Source organism: Lethenteron reissneri, unplaced genomic scaffold (genome assembly GCF_015708825.2).
Source record: "Lethenteron reissneri isolate LAM-NWPU_2019-01 unplaced genomic scaffold, ASM1570882v1 scaffold_1305, whole genome shotgun sequence".
In the NCBI taxonomy this organism is placed as follows: Eukaryota; Metazoa; Chordata; class Hyperoartia; order Petromyzontiformes; family Petromyzontidae; genus Lethenteron; species Lethenteron reissneri.
The window spans coordinates 13,861-38,349 of NW_026891009.1; the positions used below are offsets into that span (position 1 = coordinate 13,861).

Genomic DNA, 24,489 nt, shown 5'->3' on the forward strand with positions numbered 1-24,489 from the left:
GCATGTGGAGTGTGCGACCTTCTAGTGCGTCAGTGTAAATTACACGCGTGGTGCATGAATATTAATGAAGGGGGGGGGGGGGCTCTTTTTCAGTGACGTCACACACGGATGTAGCACTGTGCTGCGTAGATTTATTTTTGACGTCACTTCCTATAAAGAAACGCTGTCATATTTGAAGCGACTCTGCGTTATAAACTATTTAACTCAGCTCGACCTTCCTCTGCGCTGGTGTAAACATCCACCCGCTCATGAATATTAGTGAGCGGGGTGTGCCTCGTGTGGAGTGACGTCACGCGGTGGGGTGTGCCTCATGTGGAGTGACGTCACGCGGTGGGGTGGGCCTCATGTGGAGTGACGTCACGCGGTGGGGTGTGTCTCATGTGGAGTGACGTCACGCGCGGGACGGACAGACATTTCTGGGCGATTATAGTAGGCAATACCGCCTTCAACTTTACGAACGACTGCGTGTTTAAGATTAGCGATTTGTCGTATTATTTGGCTGTATAGCAAATGAAAAAATTACAATTTTTTTACTGTGCAAGTAAAACAGTGTTTTAATATTTGCGTGTTTTTATTTTATTTAGGGCCCCTTCATAACGTCCGCTACCTCATTGTTCAACGTAACAACAACAACAGCAACAACAACAAACAACATATTTGGCGACACTTGCTTTGCAAGTGATGTACAATCACTGTTAACATTATAGGCAAGCTCACCTATAGCGTACAGGACCCTTGGCCAATTTTCTAGCTTGGACGAAGACCCCCACCCCCCCCCCCCCCCTAGGGAGCCTCTCCTGCCGCGAGACGCGTCCGTCACGTGTTCGAACACGACGAGCGAATTGGGGGAAACCCAAATCATCCTTCGGGCTGCACCGCCAGGTCGGCCGACGACTGCCCCCGTGGCTGCCCCTGGCACGGTGCCCATCATCGCGAACCTTCCCACTTGCCCGCCACCCGCGTCGACCGATCTGGTCCACCGAGCCACGGATCTGGCAACGTTTGCCTCCCCGGGAGCAATGGATCCTCATCCTCCTCCTGCCGCTGCTGCTGCTGCTGGCCTCCTCCTGGCTCCCCAGCTGCTCACGCGCGGCCAGGCGAGAGGATGTGGAACACGTCTTCGCCGAGCAGCAGACGGGCGAGCGTGTGGAGGAGTCGCGGGTACCAGTGAATTCCTTCTCCCTCCGCTCCCGGTGCGTTCTTGCTACTGCTGCTGCCGCTGCCGCTGCTATTGCCGTCGCCGCCCGCTGCTGCTGCTGCGCGAATGTATCCCGAGGCCCCGCATGACTCGTGGGCCGTGCGGATCGGCGCGAAGGCGACGTGAGCCAGGCCGTGCGTCTCGACGGCCGCGTAGCACGACACCAGCAGCCCGTCGACGATCGCCGTGCCGTGGTGCGTGAGCGGCGCGTACGACCCCAGCGCCTCCACCCAGCTCACGCGCACCACGCGCACCGCACGCAGCCGCGGTGCTCCGTCATCGCCAACAACAACACCACTACCACCACCACTAACGCCACCAGCACCACCACTAACGCTACCACCAGCACCACCACTAACGCTACCACCAGCACCACCACTAACGCCACCAGCACCACCACTAACGCTACCGCCAACACCACCACTAACGCCACCAGCACCACCACTAACGCTACCGCCAGCACCACCACTAACGCTACCACCAGCACCACCAGGAAGATCAACACCACCGCCACCACCAACACGACCAGTAGCAGCAGGATCAGCAAGAGCACCCGCCAGCTCAAAGACGAACATGCCGGGCCGCACGCGGCTGGCAAGAGGGCCACGGCGCGCGCTCCTCCGGGGGAACACCGCTGCCACTATCGCCGCCGCCGTCATCGTCGGAGTCTCCGGGCGCGGCGAACACGAGGTGCGAGGGGGTGACGAGGAGGCGGCCGCCGCCTTCCGTCTCCAGGGTGATGAAGCGGCGCCGCTGGCGGGGCTCGCGGTCGAGGAAGAGGAGGAGGTCGCTGTAGGCGGGCGGCGAGGTGGGCCCGCTCGCCGCCAGACGCGCTCCGCCGGCCCGCAGGTCGCGCAGCCTCTTGGAGCCGCCGCCCTCCACCAAGAGGCGCGCGTCGCCGTGGAAGCAGCCCTCGCTGCCCTTGGCCGCCGCGATGTTGGAGTTCTCTGCACGGGTGGGATGGAGGTAGAGATGCGGGGGGTGTGGAGGGTGGGGGGGATGGAGAGAGACCGGTTAGAGAATGAGACATCGAGATGAAGAGAGGGGATATGGACAGATGGAGAGAGAGAAATATAGATTGAGACATAGAGATGGAGAGATAGAGGGATGGAGAGAGACCGGCAGAGACGGAGATGGAGAGAGAATGAGATGGAGAGAGAATGAGATGGAGAGAGAGGGAATCTGGTGATGCTGCTGCTACTGCATTGGCAGCGGTCCGCAGGCACACTGTTGTATCCTAACCCTTCTTCCATAATTGAGATTAATAATATTTGATGATTTTATATATTATCTTTTTACTTGTTTTTTTAATGAGTGAAACACACCAAAGCGCAGCAAACTGCAAAACACCAGGTGTTGTTAAGTAATGAACTGGAGGAGGGCTAGGATGGCAGAATTTGCAACCTTGCTTCAAGGAAAGATAAGGCCTGATGAACGGGCACATGTCACCCGTGCAGGCGGCAGAGACAGTGGGAGTGTCAGCCAGACATAGTTAAGGCAAAAAGCCCAACCATCCTGCATGGTTTTAAAGTAACGTCAAAATTCGAAATTCAACAACAGAGTAGGCTAAATTATCGATTCTCGCGCTCGCTCAAATTGGAGACCAGGCTGCGAGCTACATAAATGAACCATTGCCCATTTGCTAATCCAATACTGAATGTTAATATTACTGAAGTCAAAACGAATTCTATGACCTCAGCACATGGGCAAATAATAGGGGCAGTGTCGACTCAAAGGCAATGGAAGAAACAGAGGGCCTTTGTCTAAATCACAACCACAGAAAGCCAGGAATCATCACTGATTGTGTGTTAGGGATTCCGAGCTAATTAGAACACGTGCACACAGAAAGGGAGGTAGAAGCACGCCTTGTTCTCCTGCAGCTGAGGAAACAAAGATAAACCCAAAGAGGCCTTGGACCTGAAATTAAGAATAACATTCCCAGAGCAGAAGGTTGGAGGGACAGGGGAGAGCTGATTTAAAAAAAGTGTTGTATATCTCTCAAGGCGGGCAGACCCAGCTAAATAACACGGCTGCGGGGGGTCACCAGAAGTTCGCGTTCGCCTAGTTAAGACAAAAAGCTCAATTATTCTGTATTGCTATTAAAGTAACGTTAAAGTCGGAATTTAACAACAGGGTAGGCTAAAGTTTGATATTCACACCCACTCCAATTAAACCAGGTCACAAGTACGCCTACTGAACCATCACCATCATTAAGTCAATATGAAATGTTATTTCCATACTTTAATGCTTTCTATACAACTCGACCCGAAGCATATGCATGAAAAGACAAAAGTAAAACTTATGAAAAGCCAGGATAACGGGATGAATCACCACCAGGTCGAATATAAATACATAATAAAAAAAACGATGTGAAACCCAGGGTCGGAGAGAAAGGGAGATCCCGGCCGTCTTTGTATCCCCGCAACGCGGGATAGGAGTGTGTATACGCTCGGGGAAACACCTACACTTGAGTCAAGCACCACGATGGGAAACGACAGACCTTAGGTTACATACAGAATCATAACTGTGAAATAGTAGGGACAAATGTTAACTTAAAACTTTTTAACCATTTCTTTGTGCGCCGGGTCGGAGAGAGTGTTGCCCCTCCCTCCAGGTTGTGCAACACGAACAAAGACGCCTATGAGACATTTGTAACGTCTGTGTTTTGGGTTCATGAAGAAGGCCAGACAAGAGATAATATTGCACCCAGACAGAGAGACGACCTCGAGGCAATTTGTAACATCTGATTGTTTGCTCGTGGGTTTATGGAGGGAGTGTGACAACGAATATACCGTCAGTGATGCACACAAGGACACACGGACATACGGACAGACACATGGACACACCTGCCTACGGACAGATCCTGACACAGCAAAAATCGGAAGAAGCCCCGCCTTGTGGGCGGGATCCAGGGGGATTTTTCGGCATAAAGTAAAGGATCCTGAGCATTGGAAGTCAGTGCGACGAGAGGGTCCACTCAGGAGTGCGACGGGAGGGTCGACTCAGGAACGAGTGCGACCAGAGTGGGTCCACTCAGGAGTGCGACCAGCGGGTCCACTCAGGAGTGCGACCAGAGGGTCGACTCAGGAGCGAGGGCGACCAGCGGGTCGACCCAGGAGCGAGCTCGACCGGGAGGGTCGACTCAGGAGCGAGCTGCGACCAGCGGGTCGGCTCGACTCATCTTCAGCTCGTCAACCTCTGCCGAATCGGGGGTCTCTGCTGCCACCGGAGTGGTGAGCATCGCGGATCGGCGACAACCCAGAGCTGCACGCTACGAGCGAGTTGTGGGCGCCACCTACCGACCGGGTTCCGAACTGCGACAGCGTATCAACGGGCATCCGAACCAGTTCGCCACGGTGACAGGGGATCAACTGATACGTATGACGCGCACCGCCCCCTCACCACACGACCACCAGGCGTCTGTTTGACCTAAAGAATCGACTCCGAACACTGACTATTCAAGACAACTCTTACCACTCAAAAACACTCGAACCCATAAGCCATCCGTGGCTGGAAAGCATCACAACGAGACCGAGTGATGGCCCTCCGTCGTTTATAAGAGTATTCTTAATTTTTATCTTTAATATTTAGTGGGCTGTACTCTTAATCGCATAAATTCCCAACAGATCCATCAATACGAACTGATTCTTGGCACCTCCTTCCGCCGAGCCACGCTCACGTGGGGAGTGGTGGCCCACCGGATCCTTATCAGGTGATCTGGTCCCCAATTAGTAAACTTGGTATAAGATAACGAGCTTCGGAAAAGGAGCACCGTCGCAGGCCCTTACTCCGAGCCGTTCTGTTGTCAGATGACCTGCCGATGTATCTGTTGAGATTGGTGCCTTTAAGAATAATAACTGTTTTTGATTGTGTTTTTTTTTATCGCCGTATAATCTTTCAAGTATCTTTCAGTCATAATCGCCGCACGTACTCGCATCCTCTACAGAATATTCAACTGTCCCGTGACCCAAGGTGTTAACAACGTGATAAGGGTTGCGTATGGTCAATAAGGAGTGTGGTACTGCGTGAACAATATTGAGTATAATCATTCATTAACATTAAGGTTTTCTTAAGCATAGTATTTGCGTGTTTTAACGACTCTCTCTCTCACTAACAACCATCGCGTTATGCGGGATCCATGTGCAGTTGTCAAAGTGAAATCAGACAATCGTTGATGATACTGTATTGATGCCGTGTTGACGTTCCGGGATTGAGAGTTCGCATATTATATCATAGTTAAGGTTGAATTAGTAATAAATTGATCAATACAGAAGTGGTTGTGTGATTCTTTCCTGAAATCTATGCATAAGATCTGCTTCTGCGTTGAGATTTGAACTTGGTGACCTTAATAAACACACTAATACATACTCAGTAAATGTTAAAGCGATAACGGGGTGAACCGGGGTCTGGTTATCATAACGACTTGCGTTATCATAATTACACCCACTCGCATAATTAATACGATTACCTCTCGAATTGGCATAATTAAAATGTGCGTAATTACATAAATTAACATATTTCCGGATAATTACACATTTGGCCAAATTTCATTTAATTATTATTATTTCCACTGAATATTCATAACCCACATATACAACATAATAATTTCACCCACGCACGCATACAACATAACAAATTTTCATACCCAACATATACAACATAATGGGGGCTCGTCTTCCGGGATCTCTCGCAGACAGTTATGCATGAATTCAGGAACGAATCACTGATGTGTTAATCAAAGTGTTGTGAACTAACGTTGCCTTGTGATTGTAAACGGGGGTATACAAACAAAACGCGCTCTGAAAGGAAATACCAGAGTAGCAGAGTATAACAAAGACAGCTGGGCTGAGATTATTTGCTCGAGTTGAACTGACGCATCCTGTGATACAATTGTTTATATGCACTCTGAAAAGAAATATTAAGGTAACTCTTGCCATACTTAAGATGCTAGGATTAAGAATAATATTTGAATGGGTTACGGGATACGGGGAGGTCGTATTTAAACGTACCGACCAATCTGTTACAAAGCAGTACAGTCAGAGAGACATATGGGAAGGGAGCTGTATCGATAACACGAACACACCTCGGGGGAAACTAATTGACTGGATAAAAAGTAACGAAGGCAAACACGATGCAAAAACTGCAGAGAAGGCAGGACAGGACTCATACCTTCTCACACAGGCATACAGACAGGGATTGTGGAATGAGGGAAATTTTGGAAAGGAAACGGGAGAGAAATCGTCTCTAATAAACGACGAGAAATGTCCTCACACCCTCGAGAGGGAGGAGAAATCAAAGCTCGCGACACCAGCGAAACTCACAGACGTTGAGCCACAGAATAAATATGGAAGTAACATCAAATCACTCTCTTGGGTACGTGGACAGAGTCCAGGGATTGATTGCACAAAAGTTAAAGTAAAATCGCCAGGACATGGTACACTAAGGGCAGAGGCAAAAACTGAAGGGAAATGGCAACACGAGCGACACGGCCCTGGGCGCGCACACAGAAAATGCACACCACTTAAACACAGGGGACACAGCACAGACCAAAGTGACAGATTGCCTGATGATAACTTGTTTGATGATGACGCTGTCAGCAATCAACTTTCGGAATACCTGTTCACCAGTAAAACCCTTAAGTTGATGGACAAGGCTCTAGTCAGAATTCCCGATTTTGACCCCCACAATAAGACTATGGATATCCACACACATATCGCGACAGTGGAAGAGGAGGCAATGATTAGAGGGCTGAGGAGACGGGATGAAAAAGCGAGTTTGTTGAAACGGACCTTACATAAAGAATCTATTCCATGGGTAAAGTCACTACCACACAAGGTTAGAAATGATTTTAAACAATTGAGCCTGGCAGTGATTCGGAAGTTTGGAGAATATTCGACACTCACTGAGGGGTTTTATGCTGTAAAATCGATGACCCAGGGCATGGACCAAGATCCACGTGACTACCTCGTCCAATTTAAAAGAGCGTATTACGCAGGCGATGTGAATCAATACCACGAAGGGGATAAAATGTTCAAAATTATGTTTTTTGAATCCTTAAGCCCAGAGATTACAGAAAGGGTGAGAATAGTTTTGAATCCAGAAACCGCATCCTTACGCCGCATAGAGAGCAAGGCGTACATGGCATGGTTATACAGAGCTAAGAATCATAATTCGGATCCAGAACACAGGGAGAGGGATGAGGAACCCAGCCTCTCAGAGAGGAATAAAAATCACCGAGCAGTCCCACCATGCAGAGAGCAGCAGAAACGCACGCACACATGGCAAAATAACCCAGAGAGAGGTTGGCACGAGAATGAGAGCGGCACAAAGCCGAACATTCAGGAGAATCGCAGGAGGGGGAGGTTCAGAATAGAACCATACCAACACCCCATGCCCCGACATGCGCAAGGTCAAGATTACCCACAGGGATGGCGAAGTAACAATCCAGGAAAAATTTGGCACCCAAATGGGAAAAACACTGGGCCAAGGGTGCAGGAGAATCGTAGGAGGGAGAGGTTCAGAGCAGAACCATATCAACACCCCATCCCACGACACACGCAAGGTTCAAATTACGCACAGAGATGGGAAGATAACCACCTAGCGGGAAGGTGTTACACATACCGCGGAGGTATGGATGCGAACATTCACGAGAATCGCAGGATGGGAGGTCAAACACAATCGATACAATTCCGACCAATTCCTCCACCGGCTATACCAGGAGGGAATAGAGGAATAACACAGAATACGGTCCAAATACGTGATGAACCATCCACAGTGATTGAGAGCGGGCAGCCCATACGCGCCACACCCGCCGAGGTGTTAAACCCGGCGCTCAATGTGAAATACAGGCAGGCTGCAAGTGACAGGGCGGGCAAAAACGTGGACAGTGCTCCCGTAAATGACGCGCGGATCGAATACAAGGACAGGGTTGCATTGAAGCGTGATCGGACAGTACAAAAACAGACAGCAGGGACACGCCCTGAGGAGCGCAGGCATGAGCCTTTGAATGGAAAATATCCAAGGGAAACCAAAAATCATGTGGATCGGAGTGCTAAAATGGAGACGAATGTCCATGACGTATCGGGAATGGTGTTGAAATCCAACACACTAGTAAAAACAAAGAGGGCAACATTACGAGGGACAGAATTAAATCGACACACTGACTCGGCAAATGTGCATGTAATCGCAGAGAGAGCGAATGCCTCGAACCAAATGTCAAAGTGGGTCGTGTGCGCGAATTCTGGTTATGTGCAGCACAATTTTTCACCACACACTCCCACGACACAGAGAGTGAGAGAGGAAACTACAAAAACGAACCCGAAAACCGTGATCGAATTATCGAAGTGGTGAACGAGGCAACATGAGGAAGGTAACGCATAAATGCGTTCGAAACCGCTACCTAGCGTTTCCCAGGATTTAACAAAAACAAAAATGAATATTCGTCGGAGTCATGATGTATCAGAACCGATGTAACGCAATATCGATGTTTAACGCTTGTTTAATTTTCTTTGCTCAATTCAAATAACCATGTTAAGTTGTGACACGTACGCGCGCGTTGTAAGGAATAGCAGCAAAACTTGAGGACAATCGATGGTTCATGATGGAAGAAGGGTATACATTTTTTTAAAAATAACCCGTGGCCATTTGACCACTGGTCATTTTTAAAAGGGCGGTATGTTGTATCCTAACCCTTCTTCCATAATTGAGATTAATAATATTTGATGATTTTTATATATTATCTTTTTACTTGTTTTTTTTAATGAGTGAAACACACCAAGCGCAGCAAACTGCAAAACACCAGGTGTTGTTAAGTAATGAACTGGAGGAGGGCTAGGATGGCAGAATTTGCAACCTTGCTTCAAGGAAAGATAAGGCCTGATGAACGGGCACATGTCACCCGTGCAGGCGGCAGAGACAGTGGGAGTGTCAGCCAGACATAGTTAAGGCAAAAAGCCCAACCATCCTGCATGGTTTTAAAGTAACGTCAAAATTCGAAATTCAACAACAGAGTAGGCTAAATTATCGATTCTCGCGCTCGCTCAAATTGGAGACCAGGCTGCGAGCTACATAAATGAACCATTGCCCATTTGCTAATCCAATACTGAATGTTAATATTACTGAAGTCAAAACGAATTCTATGACCTCAGCACATGGGCAAATAATAGGGCAGTGTCGACTCAAAGGCAATGGAAGAAACAGAGGCGCCTTTGTCTAAATCACAACCACAGAAAGCCAGGAATCATCACTGATTGTGTGTTAGGGATTCCGAGCTAATTAGAACACGTGCACACAGAAAGGGAGGTAGAAGCACGCCTTGTTCTCCTGCAGCTGAGGAAACAAAGATAAACCCAAAGAGGCCTTGGACCTGAAATTAAGAATAACATTCCCAGAGCAGAAGGTTGGAGGGACAGGGGAGAGCTGATTTAAAAAAAGTGTTGTATATCTCTCAAGGCGGGCAGACCCAGCTAAATAACACGGCTGCGGGGGTCACCAGAAGTTCGCGTTCGCCTAGTTAAGACAAAAAGCTCAATTATTCTGTATTGCTATTAAAGTAACGTTAAAGTCGGAATTTAACAACAGGGTAGGCTAAAGTTTGATATTCACACCCACTCCAATTAAACCAGGTCACAAGTACGCCTACTGAACCATCACCATCATTAAGTCAATATGAAATGTTATTTCCATACTTTAATGCTTTCTATACAACTCGACCCGAAGCATATGCATGAAAAGACAAAAGTAAAACTTATGAAAAGCCAGGATAACGGGATGAATCACCACCAGGTCGAATATAAATACATAATAAAAAAAACGATGTGAAACCCAGGGTCGGAGAGAAAGGGAGATCCCGGCCGTCTTTGTATCCCCGCAGCGCGGGATAGGAGTGTGTATACGCTCGGGGAAACACCTACACTTGAGTCAAGCACCACGATGGGAAACGACAGACCTTAGGTTACATACAGAATCATAACTGTGAAATAGTAAGGGACAAATGTTAACTTAAAACTTTTTAACCATTTCTTTGTGCGCCGGGTCGGAGAGAGTGTTGCCCCTCCCTCCAGGTTGTGCAACACGAACAAAGACGCCTATGAGACATTTGTAACGTCTGTGTTTTGGGTTCATGAAGAAGGCCAGACAAGAGATAATATTGCACCCAGACAGAGAGACGACCTCGAGGCAATTTGTAACATCTGATTGTTTGCTCGTGGGTTTATGGAGGGAGTGTGACAACGAATATACCGTCAGTGATGCACACAAGGACACACGGACATACGGACAGACACATGGACACACCTGCCTACGGACAGATCCTGACACAGCAAAAATCGGAAGAAGCCCCGCCTTGTGGGCGGGATCCAGGGGGATTTTTCGGCATAAAGTAAAGGATCCTGAGCATTGGAAGTCAGTGCGACGAGAGGGTCCACTCAGGAGTGCGACGGGAGGGTCGACTCAGGAACGAGTGCGACCAGAGTGGGTCCACTCAGGAGTGCGACCAGCGGGTCCACTCAGGAGTGCGACCAGAGGGTCGACTCAGGAGCGAGGGCGACCAGCGGGTCGACCCAGGAGCGAGCTCGACCGGGAGGGTCGACTCAGGAGCGAGCTGCGACCAGCGGGTCGGCTCGACTCATCTTCAGCTCGTCAACCTCTGCCGAATCGGGGGTCTCTGCTGCCACCGGAGTGGTGAGCATCGCGGATCGGCGACAACCCAGAGCTGCACGCTACGAGCGAGTTGTGGGCGCCACCTACCGACCGGGTTCCGAACTGCGACAGCGTATCAACGGGCATCCGAACCAGTTCGCCACGGTGACAGGGGATCAACTGATACGTATGACGCGCACCGCCCCCTCACCACACGACCACCAGGCGTCTGTTTGACCTAAAGAATCGACTCCGAACACTGACTATTCAAGACAACTCTTACCACTCAAAAACACTCGAACCCATAAGCCATCCGTGGCTGGAAAGCATCACAACGAGACCGAGTGATGGCCCTCCGTCGTTTATAAGAGTATTCTTAATTTTTATCTTTAATATTTAGTGGGCTGTACTCTTAATCGCATAAATTCCCAACAGATCCATCAATACGAACTGATTCTTGGCACCTCCTTCCGCCGAGCCACGCTCACGTGGGGAGTGGTGGCCCACCGGATCCTTATCAGGTGATCTGGTCCCCAATTAGTAAACTTGGTATAAGATAACGAGCTTCGGAAAAGGAGCACCGTCGCAGGCCCTTACTCCGAGCCGTTCTGTTGTCAGATAACCTGCCGATGTATCTGTTGAGATTGGTGCCTTTAAGAATAATAACTGTTTTTGATTGTGTTTTTTTTTATCGCCGTATAATCTTTCAAGTATCTTTCAGTCATAATCGCCGCACGTACTCGCATCCTCTACAGAATATTCAACTGTCCCGTGACCCAAGGTGTTAACAACGTGATAAGGGTTGCGTATGGTCAATAAGGAGTGTGGTACTGCGTGAACAATATTGAGTATAATCATTCATTAACATTAAGGTTTTCTTAAGCATAGTATTTGCGTGTTTTAACGACTCTCTCTCTCACTAACAACCATCGCGTTATGCGTGATCCATGTGCAGTTGTCAAAGTGAAATCAGACAATCGTTGATGATACTGTATTGATGCCGTGTTGACGTTCCGGGATTGAGAGTTCGCATATTATATCATAGTTAAGGTTGAATTAGTAATAAATTGATCAATACAGAAGTGGTTGTGTGATTCTTTCCTGAAATCTATGCATAAGATCTGCTTCTGCGTTGAGATTTGAACTTGGTGACCTTAATAAACACACTAATACATACTCAGTAAATGTTAAAGCGATAACGGGGTGAACCGGGGTCTGGTTATCATAACGACTTGCGTTATCATAATTACACCCACTCGCATAATTAATACGATTACCTCTCGAATTGGCATAATTAAAATGTGCGTAATTACATAAATTAACATATTTCCGGATAATTACACATTTGGCCAAATTTCATTTAATTATTATTATTTCCACTGAATATTCATAACCCACATATACAACATAATAATTTCACCCACGCACGCATACAACATAACAAATTTTCATACCCAACATATACAACAACACACACCAACAACGACAACGACGACAACTCAACACATGCGTCAATAACCACTCTGGTCTTGCTCGACATTATGCTTTTGTGTTTGCAGATGCGTTACGAAAACAACAACAACAACAACGACGACAAAAAGGGGGGCTCTCAACACAGGTAAATGGCGTAGCATGGAGCACACAGTCAGCCCCAAGCCTCGCAACTTCAGCACTCTGGACAGCGCCGGTTGGGGAAGAAGTTGGGGGATTGTGCGGTCCCGACGTCACTCGCCAGCAATGTTCGAGCCGAGACCGGGGCTCGAACTCAGGTGGCCAGGCGCGAGAGCCGTGCAGTGTCGAGAGCCGTCGCGACAGCGCTCCAAAGTGACAACGGTGACGACAGCGGCTACGGCCAGCGGAGCAACATCGTCAGTCGCACGGAGTGTGACTCCCCACGCGGTGCGGAAAGTCGCTGCCGAAGGTTAAACACTCAACAGGAAACAAGAGAAGCGTCACTTTTACACGAGTGGACAAATACAGCGTGGGTCACATGAAGGGCGCGTGTATGTGTGTGTGTACATGTACACACATACACGTGTGTGTGTGTGTGTGTACATGTACACACACACACATACACGTGTGTGTGTGTGTATGTGTGTACATGTACACACACACATACACACGTGTGTGTGTGTGTGTGTACATGTACACACACACACACACGTGTGTGTATGTGTGTATGTGTGTACATGTACACATACATACACACACACGTGTGTGTGTATGTGTGTATGTGTGTGGTTAGCGCCGCCGTGTTCGTGTAGCCCGGTTAGACTAGTTCGATTCCAGCTCACGGCCAACACCGGTGACAATTATCTGAACCGGTCCAAGTCCTCCTCCTCTAGGTCGACTCAGCCTCAAATGAGTATGTCTGATGTGGTGTGTAAACATCGCCACTCGGGAGACAGAGGCGGCGGGGCGTTGTGCTGGCCACCCACCCCCTCGTGTGACACGCCGGCCTTCATAGGTGCTCGCTAACAGCACTTGCCCCTACAGCCTGTTGAAGACTATACGGGGGATCTGTTTCTTTTGTGTTTGGCGCTGCGCTGCGCTACGAACCCAGCGAGCCGAGTTCGATTCCCGCTCACGGCCAACACCAGTTGGCGATTAACGGAACCGGTTCTGAGCCTCCCCCTAGGTCGACTCAGCCTCAAATGAGTACCTGGTACAGAGTGTGTAAACATCGCCTGTCGGGCGTGGTGCTGGCCACCCACCCCCCCCCCCCCTCGTGTGTAGCCACGGCGCCTGAGGACACTTTTTGCCTCTGAAGGCCACGGAGCTATATCCCTGCGGCTCGATCGTGAGCTGCTTGTGGGAGAACACGAATTAAATTGTTTTTATTAAATGAGATGAGCACACACAGTCGCCTTCATCGCATATCCGTCTCTACGCATGAAACATCAAGGTATTTGTTTTATGGCTGTGATGTTTTTTTAAGCGAGTCGGATATGTGAAGGAGACACGGCTTACTTGTTTACTACTGAATAGTCTACCGCAGCACGTGAAGTAGGACCATTGCCCGAAACGTCGCCTACGACATACAGTACACACACACACATCACTTACCGTGGAGCGATGGCCGTGGGGCCACCACGTTTGTTGTCCTGCCCCCACACCTCCGATTAGTGCGGTTGGCTACGTACGGTGCGAAAGAAGTTCGCCACACGCACGCGCACTCGTTTAATTGCAACGCCCACATACGCCACAGAAATATTGTCATTGACAAAACGCCAAATGTAGTTGTTTTCTTCTTGTTCTTCTAAACACACTTTTTTTTATTATCAATCGATTAACCGGTTCGACATCACGAACCACGAATAACTCTACCAATAGGGTTTTCCCCTTTTTTTCTGGCAACAAAAACTGACACCTTTTGCAAGGAATCATGCTTACATTAACCACTATACTTGCAGTCAAATGCAAAACAAAAAACAATACTCTGATAATGTATGAATTGTCTTTGAAAATGATTGGTCCACACCAGAGACAGCCTTCTTTAGAGCCTAGTCTCATACAGTGTTCGACCAGATGACGCCAAAAGGCGGCATTCGACTGCGAGTATTGTGGCTAATGTAAGCACGATTCCTTGCAAAAGGTGGCATTTTTTGTTGCCAGAAAAAAGGGGAAACCCCTATTAGTATATTGTGGTGCTGGCAAAGGAGGTCCCACCACGAATAACTCGTCGCTCGCAACGCGCTCACCGGCCTTGACGGAGCAGTGCACGTGCGACTTGGACTCGTAGTGGACCCAGTCGAAGCCCGCCTGGGCGGCGAGGCGTGCCAGCGTGCCGTACTTGTCGCGGTCGCGGTCCGACGTGGTGATGTCCACGGCGCGCCCCTCGTAGTGCAGCGACTCCTCCGAGTGGTGGCCGTCCTCGTCCCAGCCCTCGGTCACGCGCAGCTTCACGCCGGGCCACGTGTTCATCACGGAGATGGCGAGCGAGTTGAGGCGCTCCTTGCAGCGCTGAGCACGAGCGAGCGAGCGGAGAGAGACGGAAGAGAGAGTTGAGAGGGGAGAGACGGGGCAGACTTTTGACTTTTTAAACAACTTTTATTGCCGCCAGCAGCAGCAACAGCGCTGGAGGCGACTCCGATATGAAATGCACAAAGTCACCAGCAAATGAATGAAAATAAACGCTACAAATCCACGTGCTGTGGCGCTAAATGCGCCGCGCACAACACGAAAGAAAAGTCACGTGGTGGTGGTGGTGGTCATCGCGCACGCCACGGTGACGAGCGAGCGCTTCAGAAGGTGAACACCACGAGGGTGCTGTCCACGCTGGTGCAGAGAGGGGCTTGTCCGGCTCCCAAGTGTAGGGACCGGAGTTCAGTGAGAGGTGGACACAGGAGGGTGTGTGGGTGGCGTAGGTGGAGAGAGTAGAGGGAGAGAGAGAGGCAGAGCGAGAGAGAAACAAGGAGTTGGGGAGAGAAATACAAAGGGGGGTGGGGTGGGAGGTAGACAGATGGAGCGAGAAAGGAAGGAAAGAAGGGTACAGTGGAGGGGAGACACGGGGAGACACGGAGAGACACGGAGAGACACGGAGAGACACGGGGAGACACGGGGAGACAGTAAATTGCGAGAGAGAAGGGAGATGGCAGTAGGGTAAACAATGGGGTGTGGAGGGGGGTGAAATGACGAGACAAAGGGGCAGAGATGGAGCGGGCGGGAGATGGAGAGAGACGAGGGAAGAGGAGGGGGGTTATGCACGGGGAGAACAAGGGTAGAGAAGGAGAGAGAAGGAGACATCGACAGAGATAGACACGATGAGAGGGAGAAATGGAGAGAGAATGAGAATAGGGAGAGAGGGGGGAGCGATACACGGAGAGACGGCGAGAGGGGAACTACAGGGAGGAGGAGGAGGGGGGAAGAGTGAGAAATATGGAGACCAACACGGAGAGACGGAAAGAGAGGGAGACACGGGGCTGCGTGTAGAACGAGAGAGAGCGAGAGAGCGGGGGTTACATTAAGCAAAGATTAAAAACAAACGAAATGGTGAACAAAGCAAAGTGCCGACTACACCGAGCATCTTCTTGTTTCCACTGATCATAAAAAATGATGATAATATCATCATTAGGAGTATCATCACTGATGATCATTTCATCATTAGAAGTATCATCACTGATGATCATTTCATCATTAGGAGTATCATCACTGATGATCATTTCATCACTTTTTGGTTCTTTCGGTAAAGTCACGTAGGTATAAAATAAATTAATGATTTTATGAATTTTCTACCCACGTGACTTTACCGAAAGAACCAAAGAGTATGGATCCTTGCAGTCACAAAAACTTCAAATCTAGATTGATCATATCATTATTAATAGTATCATCACTAATGATCATGTTATATTCATTTAGGAGTATCATTACCAGCGCCACCATCAGCAGTACTATCATCATCCTCGCCATCATCTTCCTCGCCATCATCATCTTCCTCCACATCCTCATCCCCATCATCATAACCATCATCCATCCTCACCCTCACCTAATCCCCCCCCGCCCCCAATCAAGGCACCCTCCTCACCTGCGTCATGAGGCGGTCGGCCCCGGTGCCCTCCTCGTCCTTGAACACGACGTCGGGGTTGTAGTTGGGCGTCAGCTCCCGGAACCTCTCGGAGCCGCGTGCGATCTTCCCCTCGTAGCGGCCGCTCGCGCCCAGCGCCCTCTCGGCCACGTTGGGCACGAACTGCTTGAAGGCGAGCGGCGTCAGCTTGCGCGCCGGGCGCCGCTGGCCCCCGTTCAAGCTACCAGGTCCGCAGGACTCTGCCGGCTGAGGCAGCAGCAGCAGCAGGAGCAGCAGCAGCAGCAGGAGGATGCTGACGGACAGCGGCGGCGGCGGCGGCGGTGATGAGGAGAGCGGCGCGCTCCGCCGATGGGCGAGGAGATGGTCCAGGTGGCGACAATCTCGCCCCATGCTGCTGCCGCCGCAAGATGTCAGCTGGGTGCCCGGCTGTGTGCTGCTGCTGCTGCTGGATGGTGGTGACGCTAAAGCTGCTGACGATGGTGGTGGCGGTGGTGGCGATGGCGCTGCTACAGCCGATGATGATGGTACAGATGGCGATCGTGTTGCGGATGGTGCTGGTGGTGGTGTTGGTGGTGACAATGGCGATTGTGTTGCTGCTAATGATGATGCTTGTGGTGATGTTTGTGGTAATTTTGTGTTGGTCATGGTGATACTGATGGTGATTGTGTATTGCTGATGGTGATGATGGTAATTGTGTATCGCTGATGGTGATGATGGTGATTGTGTATTGCTGATGGTGATGATGGTAATTGTATATTGCTGATGCTGATGGTGATTGTGTATTGCTGATAGTGGTGCTGCTGCTGCTATTACCACCGCTGTCGCTGTTAATGGTGGTGGTGCTGCCGCTGCTGATAATGATATCGCTGTTGGTGGTGGCTGAGTTGTCGGCGAATGCTGCAGGCTGCGCACGTGCGCGTGTGTCCCTCCGTCTCTGTCCGTATGTGTGTGTGCGTGTGTGTGGCCAGTACCAAGACACAAGCAAGCAGCAGCAGCCCTCCTCACACACAAACCCAGGGGCCAAAGCAACGGGGCACGCCGATTGTTGAAGCGCGCTTGCAGAGGCGCACACCACTCGCACCGAGCTGCCAAGCCGCCTTGTCTGCTGCTGCTGCTGCCGCCTTGTCTGCTGCTGCTGCTGCCGCTGCTGCTGCTACTGCTGGGGCTCTCACCGCAGTCCCGCGGCCTCGTGGTTGCAAATGAATAGTTGGAGCCCCGCGCTGTGCCAAGAGTGCCGCGCCCTGGGAGACCTCCACCACCTCCACCACTACCTCCTCCACCACCACCTCCACCACCACTACCTCCTCCTCCTCCACCACCTCCTCCACCACCACCACCTCCTCGTCGTCTCTCGTTCTCTCTGTCTCTCTCGAGCGCGTCCTGGAGCACGTTGTAGAGAGGGAGGGAAGGGGGGAGTGAGGGGCGGGGCTGAAAATCTGGAGCCTGAGATGGAAGCGAGGGAAACCTCAATCTGTGAAGTGGCGAAGAACACAAGTGAAGAGGGTCGCACTTCAGACCTCGACGACGCGCCCAGCGAGGGGGCCGAGGGCTCCCAGGAAACGCGAGCAGCCAAGAGCACGGAGGAGCCCACACAGGACCCCGGCAAGGCAGCAGCGGGGACCAGGAAGAAGAATGAAGCAGCGGCACAGGAGGATAAAGGCAAGCCGTTTGCAGGCGACATCTGCGACCTTTGCGGGAAGCGGTACAAGAACCGCCCTGGGCCGGGCTGTCATTACACGCACAGCCGCTTAGTGGATGAGGAGGGCGAGGACAAGGACTCGTGGCCCGCCACACCTGTCACGCGCCGCTCGGAGGACCTCAAAGCCAAAAAAGGTCCTGATGGGCTGGCAAACCCTAGCAACTACTGCGATTTGGAGAACAAGGAGACGGGACAACCGGAAGAATTGGTTTCCTGTTCCGATTGTGGAGTTTCTGCACACCCGTCCTGTTTGGAGTACACTTCAAACATGAGCACCGCCATCAAGACTTACCGTTGGCAGTGCATTGATTGCAAGCGCTGCAACATTTGCGGCGCCTATGAGAATGACGAACATTGTAACCATAAATGCCTTAATAGTGGAATATTTTGTATCACAGTGGCCAATAGAATCTGAGTAGACCTAATGTACAACAACCAGATCCTATGTAATTTGTGTGTATATGCGCCGAATTTTGAGAATGTTTGTTGATTTTAATTTTATGCTGCGTACCTGCTTGTGGAAAGGAGAGAGCAGTACTTTCCGCAGGTTTTTTTGTAAGAGGTTTTTTTGTTTGCCTGTTTGGCCATCCTTAGCAGTCTGGTGTATCTTACTGGGCGTTGGGTTGGCTCCCCATGCGGGTGTGCTCACTGCCATTGCTTACCGAGGTACTACATGTTTTGGGTACCAACCATCCCCGTGTGCTGGTTGTTTACTCAGTGCTGTGTTTGGTCACCTGATATGCCAAGGTCTGCAGTAAGTAGTTACTGTGTACTGCAGCTGATGTTTTTTTTACTGTAATGTTCAAGCTTGCTTACGGATTTAGAAGAAACATAATAAAAGAATGGAAAAAAGGGGAGGGAGGGGAGGGGAGGGAGGGAGGGGAGGGAGGGGGATCTGGTGATGGGTATTTTGAGGATGATTTGTTTTCTTATTGGTGTCTATGAACACCGTAACACACAATGGGACTAATGTTACACGGGAAACTCGCGTTAAATTTTTGATTAAAAGAAAAATACAAACAAACGACATGATGAACGAAGTAAAGTGCCGAAAGACTGAGCATCTTTCTCGTCTGATCGTTTAAAAAAAAGGAGGGAGGGGAGAGAGAGGTGGGAGGGAGGGGACGAGGGATAGAGGGAGAGAGGGGTGGGAGGGAGGGAGGGGGGTGGGAGGGGTGGAAGGGAGGGAGTGGTGGGAGGGGAGGAGGGAGGGAGGTGAGAGAGGGGTGGGAGGGAGGGGGGAGGGGTGGAGGGAGGGAGGGGGGATGAGCAAGAGGGAGGGGGGAGTAGGAGAGGGAGGGGCGGCAGGAGGGGGAAGGATGGGAGGGAGATTTGGGGGTCTTACAATGGAACATCTGTGACGTGTTGTTTGTCTACTAAAAGCCATCCAGGCAGCGAATTTCAGTCACGTAGGGAAAAATAAATAATAATTAATAAATTATAAAATGATAGAAATAATATTAATAAAATGATAATTATTAGACTATTTTATATAATTTAATTAATTTTATTATTTCCATCATTTTATTATTTAATATTTATTTTTCCCTACTTGACTTTACCGAAAACACCTAAGAGTGTGAATCGTTGCAGTCACGAATGCTTCAAATCTAGAAGCATTGAGGTGTTTTAGAAACACAGATGAAGGTCTTCATTCCGGTGAGCTATCAAGATCTTTTACACAAACGCCGAGGAAGGTCACGGGGTCAGGACATGAGAACATTCAATACAAAAGCACGATACGCTCAAAGTAAAAACGAACATTAATTGTCACGCACAACGAGTCTGTGTGCAAAATGTCAGCTCGATTGGATCACGGGAAGTGGGTTAAAAAACGACCGAAAGATTTGCACGGTCGTAAGCGCGCAAGCAGGCAAGTGAACTTAATATAAAGGATTTAAAAATACGTCAATTTTCTTTGAGATTTGAAGCTTTCGTAACTGCAAGGATTCATACTCTTAGGTTTTTTCGGTAAAGTCACGTAGGAAAAAATAAGAAAAATATTATAATGAAAAATAACTAAATTACATCACAATTGAGTTATTTTTCGTTTATTATAATTTTATAACTTTTCTTACCTACGTAATTTTACCAAAAAAACCTAAGAGTATATCAATTATCTGTATACCGATTAAATCTAGTTTAGTTTTATCTGTATATGGATAACACGTAGTTTAGCTGTATCTGTATATCGATAAACAAGATCGTGTTTTCATGTTATCTGTATATAGATGACGAATTAGTGAAGTTGAATAAGTATTTATAAATACATGTAAATTATGGTTTTACCTTTCCTCTACTTTGCGTGGCGGTGACACTGATTCTGCCGAGTTGTTGAACTCAGCAGCAGCAGAAGGAGCAGTGCAGATGGAGGGTGGCATGTGATGTCGATCTGAATGTCACTTCTATTTCTATACAGGCAGTCCTCTACTTACGATGGAGATGTGTTACAACGACCCTATCATCGTAAGTCGAAAATATCGTAAGTCGAAGATGGCCTCTAGCCTAGCCAGGAGTCTTACAGGGTGGTGGTAATCTAGCAAAACAGAGCAAGTTACAGTAGCGTACTGTATAGACTATATCCTGTGTGTTTATTAATTACAAGACTGTATTGCACAGTAACATTTAAAGTAAAAAAAAACCAAGGTAAATTCTTAACCTACCTATATGAACTGCAAATTAATATGAAGTTTGTTCAGGAAACAATCCTATCTGCTAGAAAAATAAACTTTTAGCATGCATTGAACGTATCGTATCGTGGTAACATTGAAATGAAATCGCTAAAGCTACGTATCATAATGTAGTGTATAATGTAGTGTATAGCGTAGTGTATAGTAATAGTGTAGTGTAGAGTTTAGTGTGTAGTGTATAGTGTAGTGTATAGCGTAGTGTATAGTAATAGTGTAGTGTATAGTTTAGTGTGTAGTGTATAGTGTAGTGCAGGGGTCGGGAACCTTTTTGACTGGGAGAGCCATAAAAGCCCAATTTTTCTTAATATATTTCATTGAGAGCCATATAGTATTTTAAACGTATCATAAATTAAATATGTCTTACTTTTAATGCGACTTCTGGTCACGGGACCCGTGACCCGAGAAATTTTATCTTCAAAACTAATTTCTGTTTACTTTAAAATGACACAGTATTATTAAGCAATATCACAAGTATTTTAAAATCAGTTCCAAACTCATTTTATTTTTATTTTATTATTATTTTTTTCAACTCAAATTTGTCTGGGAGCCATATGCCGTCACCGGAAGAGCCATATATGGCTCGCGAGCCATAGGTTGCCGACCGCTGGTGTAGTGTATAGTAGTGTATAGTAATAGTGTAGTGTATAGTAATAGTGTATAGTAACAGTGTAGTGTATAGTGTAGTGTATAGTGTAGTGTATAGTGTAGTGTATAGTGTAGTTTATATTAGTGTGTAGTAGTAAATAAAATCGCTCAAACTACGTATCATAAATGCATTCACCGTGGCCAATTACAGCCAACGTTAGTTGAGCGTGGACAATTAGACCCAAGCCGAAACATAACATTTCCAAAAGAATGTTTTAAAAAAAAAAATTTTAATGATAGAATATCGTGTTGTCATCAGTATGACGTAAGTATACCAAGTTTGCAGTCGATGCCACATTGGGAAGTGGGTTAAAATTGAGTGACAAGATTTGAGGATACAACAACGACAACAACAACGTGTAAAATTGGAATCATGGAGAGTATCTATATGGACAAGGCGCTCTACCTACAGCATGTACCGCTATAGACCTTGTGCATGTGTAGTAGTACCGCAGTAATTACCATGAAAATCGGAATATTTTTATAGGGTAAGGGTAAAAGTAGGCTCATTGTTTTTCTTACTCTTAAGTTTTTTTCGGTAAAGGCACGTTGGTTAAATAATGCAAATAAAATAATAATACGTGAAAATAAGTCGATGTATTTTTATTTTATTTTATTATAATGTTTTTATTTTTTTAGGACGTGACTTTACCGAAACAACCCGCTAAGAGTATGAATCCTTGCAGTCACGAAAACTTCAAATCTAGAATCGCTGCTTTTCCCTTTAACATTCACCTTGCCGGGGCCTACACGCACACACTCACCCCCCACTCGCTCGCTCACTCACCCACACAGGAGGAGGTGGAGGAGGTGGTGATGATGAGAGGTTTGCCTGGTGAGGTGTCAGTCCCAGCACCACAGCCGCAGCAATGGTGGAGCAGCAGTTGCCCAGCAAGAACCCAGCCAGCACCCAGCAGCTTGACTGCAGCAGCGTCTGTGTCCAGGGCTCCGTGTAGACTCAGCCCTGTTGACTCAACACGCCCCTTGCCAAGGGCTGCCTTCGGCTCTGGCGAATGGTCGATGGTTTCCACTGAGCTGTGTGGATTTAAGCTTCACAATCATGGAATGTATTGCTCAATACTCACGTCTAAAGTCAACATCGTGTAGGGTAGACTCTGTCAACTGCTGGATGAGGAGGAGGGGTACAGGGGGGTGCAGGGGGGGCAGTGTTGAATCTATGGGCAGTGTTGAGTCTATGGGCAGTGCTGAGTCTATGGTGCAGTGCTGAGTATATGGTGCAGTGTTGAGTCTATGGGCAGTGTTGAGTCTATGGGGCAGTGCTGAGTCTATGGGCAGTGTTGAGTCTATGGGGCAGTGCTGAGTCTATGGGCAGTGTTGAGTCTATGGGCAGTGTTGAGACTATGGGCAGTGCTGAGTCTATGGGCAGTGTTGAGTCTATGGTGCAGTGTTGAGTCTATGGGCAGTGTTGAGTCTATGGGCAGTGTTGAGTCTATGGTGCAGTGTTGAGTCTATGGGTAGTGTTGAGTCTATGGTGCAGTGCTGAGTCTATGGGGCAGTGCTGAGTCTATGGTGCAGTGTTGAGTCTATGGGCAGTGTTGAGTCTATGGTGCAGTGCTGAGTCTATGGGGCAGTGCTGAGTCTATGGGCAGTGTTGAGTCTATGGGGAGTGTTGAGTCTATGGGCAGTGTTGAGTCTATGGTGCAGTGTTGAGTCTATGGTGTAGTGTTGAGTCTATGGTGCAGTGTTGAGTCTATGGGGAGTGTTGAGTCTATTGGGCAGTGAGTCTATGGGCAGTGTTGAGTCTATGGGCAGTGCTAGTCTATGGGCAGTGTTGAGTCTATGGTGCAGTGTTGAGTCTATGGGGAGTGTTGAGTCTATGGGGAGTGCTGAGTCTATGGGCAGTGTTGAGTCTATGGGTAGTGTTGAGTCTATGGGCAGTGCTGAGTCTATGGGCAGTGTTGAGTCTATGGTGCAGTGTTGAGTCTATGGGCAGTGCTGAGTCTATGGTGCAGTGTTGAGTCTATAGTGCAGTGTTGAGTCTATGGTGCAGTGTTGAGTCTATGGTGCAGTGCTGAGTCTATGGTGCAGTGTTGAGTCTATGGTGCAGTGTTGAGTCTATGGGCAGTGCTGAGTCTATGGTGCAGTGTTGAGTCTATGGGCAGTGTTGAGTCTATGGTGCAGTGTTGAGTCTATGGTGCAGTGTTGAGTCTATGGTGCAGTGTTGAGTCTATGGTGCAGTGCTGAGTCTATGGGCAGTGCTGAGTCTATGGTGCAGTGTTGAGTCTATGGTGCAGTGTTGAGTCTATGGGCAGTGTTGAGTCTATGGGCAGTGTTGAGTCTATGGTGCAGTGTTGAGTCTATGGTGCAGTGTTGAGTCTATGGGCAGTGTTGAGTCTATGGGCAGTGTTGAGTCTATGGTGCAGTGTTGAGTCTATGGTGCAGTGTTGAGTCTATGGTGCAGTGCTGAGTCTATGGGCAGTGTTGAGTCTATGGTGCAGTGTTGAGTCTATGGTGCAGTGCTGAGTCTATGGGCAGTGTTGAGTCTATGGGCAGTGCTGAGTCTATGGTGCAGTGTTGAGTCTATGGTGCAGTGTTGAGTCTATGGTGTAGTGTTGAGTCTATGGTGTAGTGTTGAGTCTATGGGCAGTGTTGAGTCTATGGTGTAGTGTTGAGTCTATGGACAGTGCTGAGTCTATGGTGCAGTGCTGAGTCTATGGTGCAGTGCTGAGTCTATGGGCAGTGCTGAGTCTATGGTGCAGTGCTGAGTCTATGGGCAGTGCTGAGTCTATGGTGCAGTGCTGAGTCTATGGGCAGTGCTGAGTCTATGCCATAGAGTTTTTTTTCACCCGCGTGACTTAAAGAACCAAAGAGTATGGAACGATGCCTGCAGTCACGAAGGCTTCAAATCACGACTGAAGAATCCGCGAGATAAAAATGAGAGCAGTCGAGGGCGAAGAGGAATGCGTCGCGTGAGACTGGACGGGGCGTCGTGGTTTTTATTGCGACTTTCTGCCGCGGTGCAGTCTGACCCCAGCGCCCCCACTGGGCTGCATAGCACGTCGGCTTCCTCCAGGAGAAACACAAAATATCATCCCGACAATTGTCACAGCTGAGTCACGGAACCATTAGACAG

General features: G+C 48.6%; 1 protein-coding gene across 1 annotated transcript; it reads right to left on the bottom strand.

The window, feature by feature from the left end:
* Positions 1–1,083: 1,083 nt before the first annotated feature.
* On the bottom strand, positions 1,084–16,652 carry LOC133361952 (indian hedgehog protein-like; the record flags this gene model as incomplete). The annotated part of the gene is made up of 5 exons (XM_061580925.1): positions 1,084–1,469; positions 1,752–1,819; positions 1,860–2,145; positions 14,539–14,800; positions 16,362–16,652. Coding segments are annotated over 5 exons (1,293 nt in total), but the record flags the coding sequence as incomplete, so codon positions are not given.
* Positions 16,653–24,489: the final 7,837 nt, after the last annotated feature.